The 13475-nt window shown below is 31.8% G+C and overlaps 4 protein-coding genes across 4 annotated transcripts; 3 read left to right on the forward strand and 1 right to left on the reverse strand.

Moving 5' to 3' along the window:
• The first annotated feature begins 93 nt into the window (after positions 1 to 93).
• Tsp_06279 (deoxyribonuclease II family protein) lies at positions 94 to 4028 on the forward strand. Its single transcript, XM_003378298.1, has 10 exons — positions 94 to 176; positions 228 to 472; positions 540 to 710; positions 1050 to 1256; positions 1679 to 1875; positions 1962 to 2045; positions 2867 to 2943; positions 3316 to 3412; positions 3611 to 3925; positions 4023 to 4028. Exons 1-10 carry the CDS (start codon positions 94 to 96, stop codon positions 4026 to 4028), a joined length of 1482 nt encoding a protein of 493 aa, XP_003378346.1.
• Positions 4029 to 5163: 1135 nt separating this feature from the next.
• Positions 5164 to 8563, reverse strand: Tsp_06278 (putative transcription initiation factor TFIID subunit 3). The gene is made up of 7 exons (XM_003378299.1): positions 8523 to 8563; positions 7964 to 8142; positions 7751 to 7869; positions 7286 to 7482; positions 5798 to 6905; positions 5459 to 5711; positions 5164 to 5213 (listed from the first exon to the last, which is right to left on the reverse strand). Exons 1-7 carry the CDS (start codon positions 8561 to 8563, stop codon positions 5164 to 5166), a joined length of 1947 nt encoding a protein of 648 aa, XP_003378347.1.
• Positions 8564 to 9221: 658 nt separating this feature from the next.
• On the forward strand, positions 9222 to 11995 carry Tsp_06277 (40S ribosomal protein S25). The gene is made up of 10 exons (XM_003378300.1): positions 9222 to 9224; positions 9278 to 9379; positions 9446 to 9567; positions 9616 to 9677; positions 9894 to 10008; positions 10257 to 10345; positions 10421 to 10542; positions 11455 to 11524; positions 11628 to 11728; positions 11849 to 11995. The coding sequence occupies exons 1-10, from the start codon at positions 9222 to 9224 to the stop codon at positions 11993 to 11995; spliced, it is 933 nt and encodes a 310-aa protein (XP_003378348.1).
• A 1277-nt stretch (positions 11996 to 13272) lies between these two features.
• Tsp_06276 (endoplasmic reticulum-Golgi intermediate compartment protein 1) lies at positions 13273 to 13426 on the forward strand (the record flags this gene model as incomplete). Its single annotated transcript, XM_003378301.1, has 1 exon — positions 13273 to 13426. A coding segment is annotated over exon 1 (154 nt), but the record flags the coding sequence as incomplete, so codon positions are not given.
• Between the last annotated feature and the right edge of the window lie 49 nt (positions 13427 to 13475).

Here is a 13475-nt window from a genome sequence, read left to right on the forward strand (position 1 = left end):
ATACGAAAAAGACTTTACGGTCTAATAAAATAGCGAGATTACGGACTAATAAAATAGCGAGGACAACGACCAATAAATGAACAGTGGGACCGAATGGGAATAAAATTGAGCCCAACTGGGACCATCCCTCATATTACAGATAATGTAATAAAATATGATTTCCTGTCGATAACAGCGTTCCTGGTGATCCAAAATTTTTAAAAAATATATCAGTACAGTTAATTAAGAAGCGTTCAGTATAAATATAGGGCTATAGTATACAAAGCTCCTGGGCAAAATACCGGCAAAATTATCCTTGCAAGTGCGGCAGGAAATTGGGATGACGGTGCAGTTCCACTCAGCAACAATGCAGGGCATTCATTTGCTGCAACTTTAGAGCATGTCGTGCAAGCCAATAATGATATAAAATTTCTTGCATACAACAATGTTCCACCAGCAGTCCCAAATGTAAAAACCAAATCTAACAGCAAAGGTTGTGCAAAAAATATTTTTGTAACATTTCAAAGCATTTGAATACAAATTTTATGCTTATATTACAGGAGTAATAATTGTACGAACAACTGCAAATGTGGATTCTGCAGCGTGGGTTGTCCATACCATACCAGGATTTCCAACAGCAAAAACACCATATACATGGCCGGCAGCAGAGAATGCTAGAGGACATTTATTAATATGTCTAACTATCTCTGAATCCCAAATAAATGCAATAGGTATGTATTGAAATATCTGAAACGATTACATAGATTGAAGACAAATAGTAATTTTCCAGAACTTCAATGAATCAATAAATGTAAAGATTTTATGCAGAAATGTGCTTGCACATAATTTAAGTCAATTAAAAACATAAAATGTAGGAGTAAAAAAAAGAAATTTATGAATTTATAAAAATACTATAAAATGCTAACTTCTACCGCATAATAGATGATCCAGATTTTCAGAAAATGATCATTAGCAGAGATACATAAAGCTAATATAAATTGTTCTAGTGAGTAAAAAATAATAATAAGATTATAAAAATAGTTTCTTTTTGTCAACTTCCAGTTCTTTAGCTGCGTCATTACTGCTTGTACAACCTATGATACATTACAATGATATTCCGGAGACAGAAACTGCTGGAATGCCATATTTTAAAAAATTAGCGGAAGGGCAAACGCCAATTATACCACCATTCACATCAAAACGTTCAATTCGTACCCAAAATCCTGCAGCTCCTGTAACTGTTCACATTTACAGCAAATCAGAGTCATCTAAATATGGTAAGTACAAACAGTTGCATAAATTCCAATTAATTTTTTTACAGATTTGATTTTAATTATAAAAAAAGAAACTTTCAACATAATAAAGCAAAAAGATTCATTTTCAGATTTCTTTTAAATTTTATTTTAATTAAAAAAACCGTATTAGAAAAATCACAATTCAGAAAATAAAATTTGGTTGTACAAAAAAGAGGAAATTACGAAAATTTCATACTTGTATCTGCCCTGTACATTCAAGTAGGAAGGGAAAAGTTGTAAATGCTCTACTTTTCAGAATGTTAAAAGTGAGATCTAAAATTTTAATTTCAATTACTGAGATGCTATTTAATGTGATTTAAATGGAAAATTCAATACTGCAAAACTTATTCATATTAAATGTAATAAAGAACGGCTAATTATGTTCAATAAAAATAACTCTTTAGAAATTTACAAAAAAGTCATCGTAAAAGCTTTGAAAAAGACAATAAAGGTGTGGTCAAGGAGAGACAATAAATTAAAAGGTGATTGCAGGGTTCCTGAAAGGCATATTCGCTTATTGAAAAGTCCAGGTGTGATTAATGGTCATAACACGAATCTCGAAGCAGATGACACTAACTGGGCAGTTTCAGATCCAGGAAGTGTAATCTGTCATGTAGACAAACCATATTTTGTAAGATCTTGATTCATGATAACAATATTTAAATAAACTCATATTGTACAATTTAGAAAAATCAATCCAGAGAACCTGCGATGGCAGTTTGCATTGAAAATAACGACATATTTACGCGTTTTAATGAAATTGCTGCTCAAGTTGAAAATTGTCCATAATATGATCTTTCTAATTGCTTTTAAAGAAAGAAAAGAATTTATGCTTCTAATATTTATACTTTTGTCTATTCTGAATAGCGTTTTGTTCATTTTTTGATGGATTAATGTATCCAGTTTCTATTAAAATGTCCATATTTGTGAAATAAGTGCCACTATGAAGATAAGTAAAAGAAAATGTGCACTTTAGTATGTTGCTTTGTTTTGGATTACCTACTGCCATTTTTCGGTGTAGCAGCAGCACGACTTTTCCAAAATTATTAATTTAAGATGCACATGAAAATATTCTCTTCATAATTTGGACTCCGTACCTATATGCTTGTTTAAACTTGCCATGATTGTCATTATTATTGTTACTTCAATGGTGCTTGTTAAAATTGGTTCTTGATATTCATTATTTATCATTTAAGTAGTAAGTAATAATAATATTTTCTTCATTTCAAATGATGCTTTTTTAGAAATGACAGATTTGAAATTTATTACCCAATAACAGTAAAATCGTTGAGAATTGCAAATTTTGAAATCAATTTATTTAACGTTTAAATTATAAATTTAGCGGCATCAATTCTCTTTATATTGAAAGAAAAAAATTGTAGTGTAATGATAATAAAATTAATTGCTCAGTATTATTTCTCATAGTGATAAATGCACTAACAAACTTGGAAAAGCATGCTAACTGTACAAAAATGTAAAACAGCATTTACTGTACTTTCTTAATGGAAAAATATGTCGAAAAGTGAACATCTTCTGAAAAAACATAATCTTTACAATGAAGTATTCGCTGACTGATAAAATGGTTCTTGCAGAAGCGGTCATCAGCGATAAAAGGAACAGCTTCAATAATTAACGTCGGAGGACCCTTTCATGAAGCTTCTGTTTTTCGGTTTCTCTAATATTTTTGTTTTAAGATTGTTATATTTTGAAAGAATTATATTTCTTCAGTGCATATTTGAAAAACTGAAACTTTGTTCTACAGTAAATTTGAAATTGAGTAGCAGAAGAAAACACACAAATGTGAACTGTAATTTCATGATGGTGCAACTTTGTCAATGTTCATAAAATAAATTTTTTTTTCGTAATTTCATTTCATACGATAACAAGATTAATTATGCATATTTTACACTAGTTTAAAATGCGTAAAAATAAGATCATTTTACTTTAAAGTTGTTGTTTAAAATGATGAACAACATTTTAAATTAAAAATTGTTTAAATAAATTTTTGATATATAAATTTTTTCATTCAAACACACCTCAGTGTCAAGAATGGATACTCTCCTGGACAGTATCGACGATTTTCTGCAATGCTTGAACCTTTTCATGGCATGCTTCTTGCTGTTCTACTTCTACCGCAGGTTAATTTTTTTTATTCTGATAATTATAATACTTTCAATTAAAAAATCTATAATTTTTTAAGTAAGCATTTGTTGTTGAAGTAAATTAAATAATAATCTTTCAAAGATATTTATTTCAATTTCTCACTACTATAAATTGTGCATAATTTTGTACACATAGTGTGAAAACAATAAAAAAAACTGTATTTTAGAATTAAGGCTGTAAGTAAGGATGTCGAGAATGATTTGAGTGAACCTGTGACAGATGCAGTGTCAGAGAACTGTGAGATGGAACAAAGTGAAAATGTATTAAATGAAGAATTGGACAGACACGTAGAACAAGAGAAAAAACCAAAGCAGCTTGTAATGTTGATACAGATTGAACGTGAAAAGCCGAAATCGGGATTATATGTAGAATATACTGCTGAAATGAAATTTCGAGTCAATGAGAAAAGTGTACAAATGTATAAACCAAGACTGAAGAAAACTGTGAATGTTGCAGATGCAGGAATGAATGCCGTGCAATCATTCATAGTGAAAACTGAATGATTCATTCTTTTTTCTATTACACATTTAATAACTCAATAATAATCATAACTTATTTTGTTAAATTTTCATTTTATTATTTCAGTATTGATATGTGAAACACTGTATCATTTATAAATTATAAAAATTGCTTATTTTAAATATCATATTTTTTCATTTTAATGAATTTCATTGAAATTCACATCACTTCTATGGAGTTCATCATAAATATGACGTTCATTTTAAATAAAATTATTGTTTTGTTTCATCATTGCAATCAACAATTTTGACTACGTTATTCCAGTCAAGGAAGCACGCATTAATCAATGCAATATCCATCAACCACTACTAAAAATTACATACAGTTTTTATTGCAACAATAACACTAGTATGAAGCATTCATATCTGCGTTGTTTCAGTTCAAGCAAGACACAACTAATAAAAGTTACATCTAACAGCGTCAACTAATAGTTGAAATTTTTGTTAGCGTATTCGTTATCCCATGGGTACTTGATTTTCAGCATATTCGTCCTGTGGTGATCAATTCTGTTCAATCATTTGTCAGGTTCATGATCATAGTGCTATTGGAGCTTGTTTTTCGTCTTGGAATTTATATTATTATTAATGATTCTATTACCCATGAATGTACTTACAAACCAATTTTCGATTTCCACAACGGTTTTCAATTTTATCAATGTGCCTGCCATCTACTATGGTGAGTTTTTTTTCGAAGTTTCACGGTTGACATCGCTCTTTACAGATTCTCTGCTATGCGCTGTTTTCGATCAGTTATTTCCTGTTTTTTATCCATGATAAACTTCTCTAGATATTATATAATGTGCGAATGGCATGTCATCCACGGATATAACAAAGATTTCATGATTGTTATGGTTAGTGTTCAGTTACGAACTTTGAAATGAATCATTCATTCATTCCAATCAGTTTTTCTGTGGTTTCAGAAATCGGTGACAAGCTCAAGATAGATGAGTCATTGTAGTACTATATCGCCGTTACCTGTAGATGAGGCCGCTGCTGGGACTCATCGGATTTCGCTGAGTGAATCTGATATGAATAAATGTGTCATTGTTCAAGCTAAATTCCATACGTTTCCATCTCTGTCTTACTTCGTTTACAACGGTGTTGTTCTGTTCCTGACTATGTGTTCATTGGTTGCTGGAAATAGTGTCAGCTAGGAAATATTCAGAATAACCAACTACCTCAAGCATAATACCCTCGTAAAAACAGTCTTACGGACCGCTTCTCTCAGGAATCTGATCTTCCCTCACCGAACAGCCATCTAAATATTTCGATTATTAATCGACTATAACGGCAGTTAATCGTGCGCTGACTTTTCAGATTTGTTCAAATGTTTTAATGTTGCCCGCTTCAATTATCAGAGTGAGCAATTTTCAAAGCAAGAAGCACCAATTGTGAAATACAAAAAGGTTACAAGTCAACAAAATACAGAGAGAAAATATATACACGGAAAAACATAAGCTAACAACACTGTTCACGTCCGCTTCTTCTTTTTTTTCTTCAAACTGCCGTTGGCAACTTTTTTCAACGCTAAGCTCAACGCAGGCACAGCACCTGACGTGGTCGCCACACGCGACCTGACGCCGGAGCAACCGTTGCAATACCACGGTTCATTGGATGGTGGCTCTGTGATCACACCAGCACAATCATAATGAAACCAATTATCACAGCCATCACAGCCGACCATGGCCACACCTTTCCGTTCACCCAAAAAACAATACGGGCAATACCAATCATCGTCCGTTGTTTCATTCGTTTCCTAATAAATAAAAAAAGAAAAAATCATCCATGAAAAATAGCCGTTATTTAAATAAAAAGCAAAAACAAAGACTGCGTTGAATGTACCGTTTCTGTTGGCTGTTGTGGAAATCTGCCCACATTTGATAAATGGACCTGTTCCGCAGAAGCTGGCAAATTGCTACAGTAAGATGGATCCGAAGCTATTGTTCCACCGGCATCATCGACCTCCATTTCAGCTTGTAAAGATGTTTCTTCTTGCTTCACTGAAACAACCGCTTCATCTTCACTTTGCCATTTGATGATCAACTTGGGCACTTTCATCTCTGTATGCGCTTGATTTTCTTCTTCCTCGTCCACATATTCTACGTGTCTGTTCTTTCTTTCTTTCTCTTTCTTCCTCTTTTTCTTCTCCTTCTTCTTCTTCTTCTTCTCATTCACATCGAAATCCAAAGACAAATTTGAAATTTTGATACGCAGCTTCATGGCACCAACCGCTTCAGCAACGGATGTCGACGGAACCGCCTCGCTAATGGAAGTGACCATTGCTTCACTGTTGTCGTGGTGCTTCTTCTTCTTCTTCTTTTTCTTTTTCACCGGTTCCACATCCGGCTCGGTCATATCCATCGCCTTACGCTTCTCACTGATTGAACGTAAAGTAAGCACAACTGGCCGTCCCGGTTCGTCATGTGTCTGATCTTCCACAATGGCGAACGACTGTGATGACTGCGAACCGCTTGTCGTATCTTCTGCTGTATCTATTTCTTCACCTTCTAGTTGTTCTTTATCATCATCTGGTGTCACTGTTACTGCTGCAGTTGGTATATCCAATTTTGTTTCAGAATTTCCTGAAACTTCACTCAAAGCACTGCTAATTATTGTCTCAATTGAAGCTTCGATATTCGCACTTGAAGCCGGTAACATGAAATTTCGGTCTTGCTTCTTATTCTTCTTGTTTTTCGATTTGGACGACTTAGATTTGGAAACCACCGGCTGTAATTTTACATTCGCTTGATAATTCTTATTCTCAAAAATCTCCCTTCGTTTCTCTCTTCCATAACTTTCTTCAGTTTCTCTTCCTTCATCCAATTTTTCTTCATAATCATATTCTTCTTTTTCTGTGACTGCGCATACTTTATGCACGTTGACTGCTGAGTGATCCACGAGACCCAAAGAGATTGCATCCATCGATTCCCAGTCAATAATATCCCGAAAACTATAACAACAAATAACATCTTGTACAAAACAAAAAGAAACAAGAAAAAAATTGAATAAATTAAATGAAAAAATTACAACAGCAACAATCCTTCTCCAGCCAATATGACTGTTAATCAAATATTTAAATCAATGAAAATATACTTTAATCTATCCTAAAATGAAACATAATAAAACAAAACTGCATATAATTTTCTCAATCATCGAAATAAACGTCCAAAAATCAAATTATAAGAGAAAAAGTTTCAATGTTATACAAATTTTCGTATACTACATTTCACCAATACTAAGAACACTGACGTTCAATCATTTCAATCATTACTCTTTGAACACTGACAAATCAAATTTTTTTCGGTAGTTAGAAAAAAATGAAAAACATACTTTGTGCCTTTACCCGTTATGGACATTTTTAATTCTTCATCGGCAGTTTCAATGGATTCAACCTTCACTTTCGAAACTTCAGTCTCCAGTGAAGGATCAGGCAAAGATTCAGGTATGCAAGCCAATCTTCCATCACTGTCGACACTGTCGTTTCCAAATTTCAGTTTTCTAGGACGTCTGACAGGAAAGCGTGGAATCTAAAAAACAACAACAACAATTCAATAAATTAGAAAATTACATAAATATGCATGGTTAATTTACAAATAAAATGACAATATGTCCATCGACATACTAGAATTTCCATATCGAAGCTTCTCAACAAATTAATTTTAGAAAATCCAACTAAACATTAAAATTTCAACGTTAAAGCATAGCAATAAATAATTATTATTACGGTTAACTATTACTCCAGAAAATTTGAAATTCCGAAATTATCTTTTACCGATACAACAAAAAAATGATTACTTTCAACAGCACAGAAGTGGGTTTGGTTTGAGCACAATAATCGACAATTTCGCGAAGCGAAATTCCCATCCACGAAAATGCCAAACCAACATCTTCGAGAACAGGTTTCGTTCTTCCAGCTAAATAATATTGAATTAATTATTTTCATTATTCAAATTTTAAAAGAATGAACAAAAAAAGAAAACAAGAAAAAATTTTAGTGCTAAACTTAACCGTGAGCGGCAAACAGAGCAACAGCTTTGCACAATACTCGCATTCGTTCACTGAAAACGCGGCTTAATCCATCCAAAGCAATTGTAGAAGCTGCATGGAAGCCAATGTCGTTCATGATCAGAGCGACCACTCTCCGATCCAATTCAAAAACATAATTATTCCTCATGATGCATTCAAATCTATAAAATTAAAGCTAAACACTCGTCTGATTGTGAAATATTGCAATTTCATTTCGTTACTGTTTTCATTAAACAGCTTGGCAAATACTCTCTTTACTTATTTCGTTAAGGGCAAAACATTTCCGAGAACCAACACAAACTTCTCAAAATGCAATGTTTCAAACTGTACTTATATGCTAATTAAGTAGCATTGTAAAAAATTTGATATAACTGGTAAGTTATCACATTATTTAGATTATTAACTCAATGTTTAACTTATACTATGTTCTCGCATATTAAAATGAAGAAGTTATTAATATTTAATAAACATTTAATTAAAATGTGTTGAGATGTTTAAAACATAAGAAAAACACTTATAAAAATATATTAAAATTAAATACTTCTGAGCAATATTATTTTCAATTTCATTCAAATTTTTCATATTTAAGAAACTTTAAGTAGAACAATTTGCAAAAGTATGCAATTGATACAGTACGTAGATACTGTAGCTTGCCAAGTTTGCTAAATCAAGACTTCATTGCTTTTTAGTATACTGTAGTGGTTTTTTATTTTATTGCATCTTGTCATCTAAATTTTTGTGCGTATGTCAGTATTATTCTTTTTATTCTAATAAGAAGTATCAGATAATTATTAAACGTATGCCGCGACATGTCGCATTAGTAATAAGTTTTGAAATTTTAGGTTGATTATCAAAGATAAATGCACTTTTATTTTCTGTAATATTGCTGTGGCTGTTTTATGTTGCTATTTGTTTCCAGTGAATATAAGTATAGTGAATCTCTGTAATGATTATTATCTGAAATTTCGTTTTTAAAGTTTAGAAACTAGTTGAGTTTTTAAATTATATGGGCTAAATTATGTTATTTACTTTAGAAGTTCGTAGAAAGTGATTTAATTTCAAGAAATTTTGTCTAAGTTGACTGTTGAAGCATTTAATTAACAAGCAGTTTTCTTTACATAAAACTTTAAAACATTATCTGGAAAAATGTCCGCATTTATATACGAAAGTTATGTTTTATGAAGAATTCTTTAACAGTAACTTTTTGTTTTAGCGAAGTTATTACCATTAGAGGTGCATTATGGTAAGAGAAAGATTTTTTAACTGTTATAGTTTATAAAATATGAATATTTTTAGCCTCCAAAAAAGGCAGCGAAACCGGGAAAAGAAGTGAAAGGAGGTAAAGCTCCAGCTAAGCAGCGTAAAGAGGGAGGCGGAGGCGGAAAAGCTAAGAAGAAGGTTCATCTCACTGATTTAGTGTTTTTGGTTATTTTTATTTTGTAATCTTTTAAATTGTTGTTACAGAAGTGGTCCAAAGGAAAAGTGCGTGATAAGTTGAACAACATGGTATTATTTGATCCGGCAACTTATGAAAAGTTATACAAAGAAGTGACCAACTACAAACTGATTACACCATCTGTTCTCAGGTAAAAATTACTTCCTTGATTTCGTATTTTTCAACTTTTCATTTTCAGTGAACGACTGAAGATTAGAGTATCTTTGGCTAAAGCAGCTTTGCGTGAATTACACAGTAAAGGTATCGTTAAGTTGATAACATGATCATTCAAGAAAACACAAATTGCATTTTAAGGTTTAATTAAACAAGTGGTGAAACACAGCAGTCAACTAGTATACACCAGAACGACGAAAGAGCAAGAAGAAGCTGCTGAAGGATGAATTATTTATACTTCTTTGTAACTGTGTCTGGAAAATAAATAAATAACACGATTTGATCCATTCAGTTTTTGTTTAGCTTGTACTGTTATTCAGTGTTTCCGTATTTATTTATTTGTTATTGCTGCGTATTGTTTAATTTTTTTTTACATTCATGATAGACTATTTCATTTGAGAAAGATGGGTTTGGAACGGTAAGAAGAAAATATGACGAAGTTCAAAGAGAAGTTGATAACTGATTGTTTTAGGTTTGACATTTATCGTAAAGTTCCGAAAGATTTAACTCAACCCACTACAACAGGTGCCGTGATATCAATTTTTTCTTTGATTTTTATCAGCTATTTATTTGTTTCTGAATTATTGCAGTTTTTGAAAGTGGAAATGTATGAACTTTGTTATATTTTTGATTTTTCAAGGGAATTCAAAAAGTCTTTTTTTGTAGAATCAGTGAAATGTTCGTAAGTAATCCTGATGTAGTTGAAGTGATTCCCGTTTTTCTCAATGCCACTCTGCTAGCGTTAGGATGTGATTGTACGTACGTTGGGAAATAAATAAAAGCATGGCGTCAAATAGACTGTCTTCTATTATCATATTTTTCATTTTTAGATTTGGGCTTAGATATTCAGGATGAAAATGGTCGTCACGAAGTCGGTTTTATTGAAAACGTGGTTAAGCATCCAGTTCATACTGGTGGATGTAGAATAGAAGCTACATTTCGAATAAGTAAAGTAAGATGTTTGAATATTATTTAAGTATTTGCAGTATGAATGATTTTTTTGTTTGATATTGTGAAGATTTTGTTTTAATTGGTTTCCGAGATGGTGTATTATTAATATTTTTACAGTACGTATCACATTTAAACTTCATGTATAAAACACTGGTAATAAAATGTTATAATTTTTATGAATATTTCCAGTTAAATTCTTTTGATTCAGATTTGATTTTTGGAATAAAGCAAACTGGCAGTTGGTTTACTACAGTAAAATTGAAAATCAAGTATTTGCTGTATATTTTGCTTTTAAATTCTAGTGTGCATGAGCAAGTTCTCTTTTAACAAAAATAAATTGGCATATTACTTTTCAGTAATCTTGTCTGTAGCATTTTATTTAAAAATGAAATATACTTTTGACAGACTGCAATTTGTTTAATATGCGATCTGCATATATAGTGTAGTAGCTGTACAATTCATACGTTAAATAATGAAAATAGTTTGTCGGAGATTTACCGATTAGAAATGTAAGCTGGTAGAAGCCGTTGTGTAAATATTGCACTTTATATAAAATAAAAATATATATTGAAATGAACATGAATAAATTGAATAAATATTTATTAAAAATTTTCCTAAATAATATGTTTAGACGCACGAGCAAATCTATATAATATTTGCGTTAATGTATTTACGCATGTGTTGAGTGTAATTTTCGTTTTGAATTTTAATAGTTTTTGTTTAAAATATTTTTTCCTGATGTGACTAATCTAGGTACCGGGCAATTTTCATCTTTCTACTCACTCCGCAAAAATTCAACCTGTATTCGTAGACTTACGACATGTGATTCATGGTGTCAGGTTTGGCGATGACGTTATGGTGCATCTTTTTGTTATGCTTTTTATACATAATATTAAATTTCTTGTTGATTTAGGAATACAATCTACCAGGAAATTTTAATCCATTGATGAACGCAGAGGTGTTAGATTCACCCGTGGATAATTGTAAGTGTGTTTCATATGTAGTTTTATTTTATTTTCTACATTTGTGTAAAAGATGATTCAGTTTGAATGCACTCAGTGGAAAGAAGAAATTTTTTCTTTTTAGTCCCTTTCTCGTATGATTATATATTGAAAATTGTCCCTACAGTTTACGAGAATATTGCTGGGAACATGAAGCATGCGTATCAGTATACATATGCACGTAAAGTAAGTCAATTTGCTTTTATCTTTCTCTTTCACTTTTTGAGAATTGTTTTAAAACTTTTTATATTTATAATCTGTTTTGTGATATAATGGTAGCACATGAATTTAGATTTCCTTTTACAGACTTACATAGAAATGTCTTTTACTGGTCAGACAAATCCAACGTTGTGGTTTCGATACGATTTCACTCCAATCACTGTGAAGTACCACGAACGGCGTCAACCGTTATACATTTTCTTAACTTCTGTATGCTGTTTATGTTTTATTTGAAATTTTGTATTTTAATTTTGTTTCAGTGGTTTTTTAATTATTAGATATGCGCTATTATTGGTGGAACTTTCACTGTGGCTGGTTTGATTGATTCGTTCTTTTTTACCGCATCTCAGTTGTACAAGAAAGTTGAATTGGGCAAGATTAGTTGATTCAGTTGGCATACAGAGCTAGAGAAAAAGTTATAAAAATAGTCATGAAACTGACATTGTCATAATACTGCTTTACTTGTACTTGATTTGTTTATTTACTGTTTATAGTGTTTCTGTTTTTTGGCTTTAACATTTAAAGAAGTATTAAACATTGTTGTTTTTTAAATCAGAATTCCTTATATGTAGTGCTTGAAGAGTAAGTAGGTGGATTTGTTGTTCATTGTCTTGTTGAATAGTTTTGGGGCAGCAGTTTTTGATTTAAACAGTTCTGTCTGCATTTTATTTCAAATTTTATTACCTTATATATATGTGTGTGTGTGTATATATCTTTTTTTTGAATTTCATTCAAAGCTTTTTTGTTGATTTTTTAAATAAAATGATTCACAAATTGCAGTTTGTGAATTTTGATGAATATGTTCATTTTCATTTCTTTAACCAGGTTTTAACGCAGTGATATATATTATGATAGGAGTGGTAATGGAAGAAGATGAAGAAGAAGACAAATGGAAGAAGTGTGAAGAATTTAAAAGCAGCAAACTTCAAATTGAATACTTTGTTTGTTGAAAATTATTTATTGAGAAAGAAAAATTGAATTGTTGACTCCAGTCCAACTTGATCGAGTAAATTCGCGTAAAATGATGAATGAACGTTACCTTGCTGTTGATAAAAGATTGTTAGTGAACGTAAATGAATTAGTTCGTTGTTCAATAGTTTAAAAAGTTGGTTTGTAATTTCAAAAATTATTAACTGGGGGGAAATTTAAATTGTTGTTTTGTTTTATATTTATCACTTTGGATAATATTTCCAATGCTAATGGCAGATTAGTGTGGATTTGAGAGTGAAAATTTTCAAAATGAAATTTGCCATATATTTTCAAATTTGAAAGTCATAAACAATGTTCAGGTTCTGCCATGCTACGGTATTTGATGCGATTACGTAGTAGTACCGTAGGACGTATCGACCTTCGCGAAACGCATCGGCACTTTTCAAGTGCATTCGCGCCGTTTTGACACACGAGTGCGCGCTCGCTTGTGTTACGGCCAGTTGAACGTTTGAAAAAATAAACAAATAAACAAATAAATAAACAACCGAATTTGTCGTTTTCTTGATTTTGGTAAATCAGTGATGGTTTTGAAACCTTTGGAATTTGCCGACTGCGTCACCGACAGCCCCTGGTTTAGAGCGAATTTGCGTGAACACGAGCTCGCCTTGGAACGCTCATACAAATCCATCAAACTGCTCGAAAGCCAAAGCAAAGAACTAATCTCGGCAGGACAAAGTAAGCAAGCCGAATGTAGATATATATATTTTTTTGTTGAAACAAAAAT

This window comes from Trichinella spiralis, assembly GCF_000181795.1.
Source record: "Trichinella spiralis strain ISS 195 chromosome Unknown Scfld4, whole genome shotgun sequence".
NCBI classification, from domain to species: domain Eukaryota; kingdom Metazoa; phylum Nematoda; class Enoplea; order Trichinellida; family Trichinellidae; genus Trichinella; species Trichinella spiralis.

What these genes read in the sequence shown, in the direction of transcription:
- Tsp_06278 (XM_003378299.1), bottom strand. Translation starts at nt 8,563, where the DNA reads ATGAAAAATTTGAATGAAATTGAAAATAATATTGCTCAGAA. An exon ending in GAAAATAATATTGCTCAGAA is followed by an intron (nt 8,143 to 8,522) that starts GTATTTAATTTT and finishes TTAATTTTATAG; the next exon opens with ATTTGAATGCATCATGAGGA. An exon ending in TGCTCTGTTTGCCGCTCACG is followed by an intron (nt 7,870 to 7,963) that starts GTTAAGTTTAGC and finishes AATATTATTTAG; the next exon opens with CTGGAAGAACGAAACCTGTT.
- Tsp_06279 (XM_003378298.1), top strand. Translation starts at nt 94, where the DNA reads ATGGGAATAAAATTGAGCCCAACTGGGACCATCCCTCATATTACAGAT. An exon ending in CATGAAGCTTCTGTTTTTCG is followed by an intron (nt 2,944 to 3,315) that starts GTTTCTCTAATA and finishes AACACACCTCAG; the next exon opens with TGTCAAGAATGGATACTCTC. An exon ending in CTGTTCTACTTCTACCGCAG is followed by an intron (nt 3,413 to 3,610) that starts GTTAATTTTTTT and finishes TTTAGAATTAAG; the next exon opens with GCTGTAAGTAAGGATGTCGA.
- Tsp_06277 (XM_003378300.1), top strand. An exon ending in GCGTGAATTACACAGTAAAG is followed by an intron (nt 9,678 to 9,893) that starts GTATCGTTAAGT and finishes GTTTTTGTTTAG; the next exon opens with CTTGTACTGTTATTCAGTGT. An exon ending in AGAAAGATGGGTTTGGAACG is followed by an intron (nt 10,009 to 10,256) that starts GTAAGAAGAAAA and finishes CTTTTTTTGTAG; the next exon opens with AATCAGTGAAATGTTCGTAA.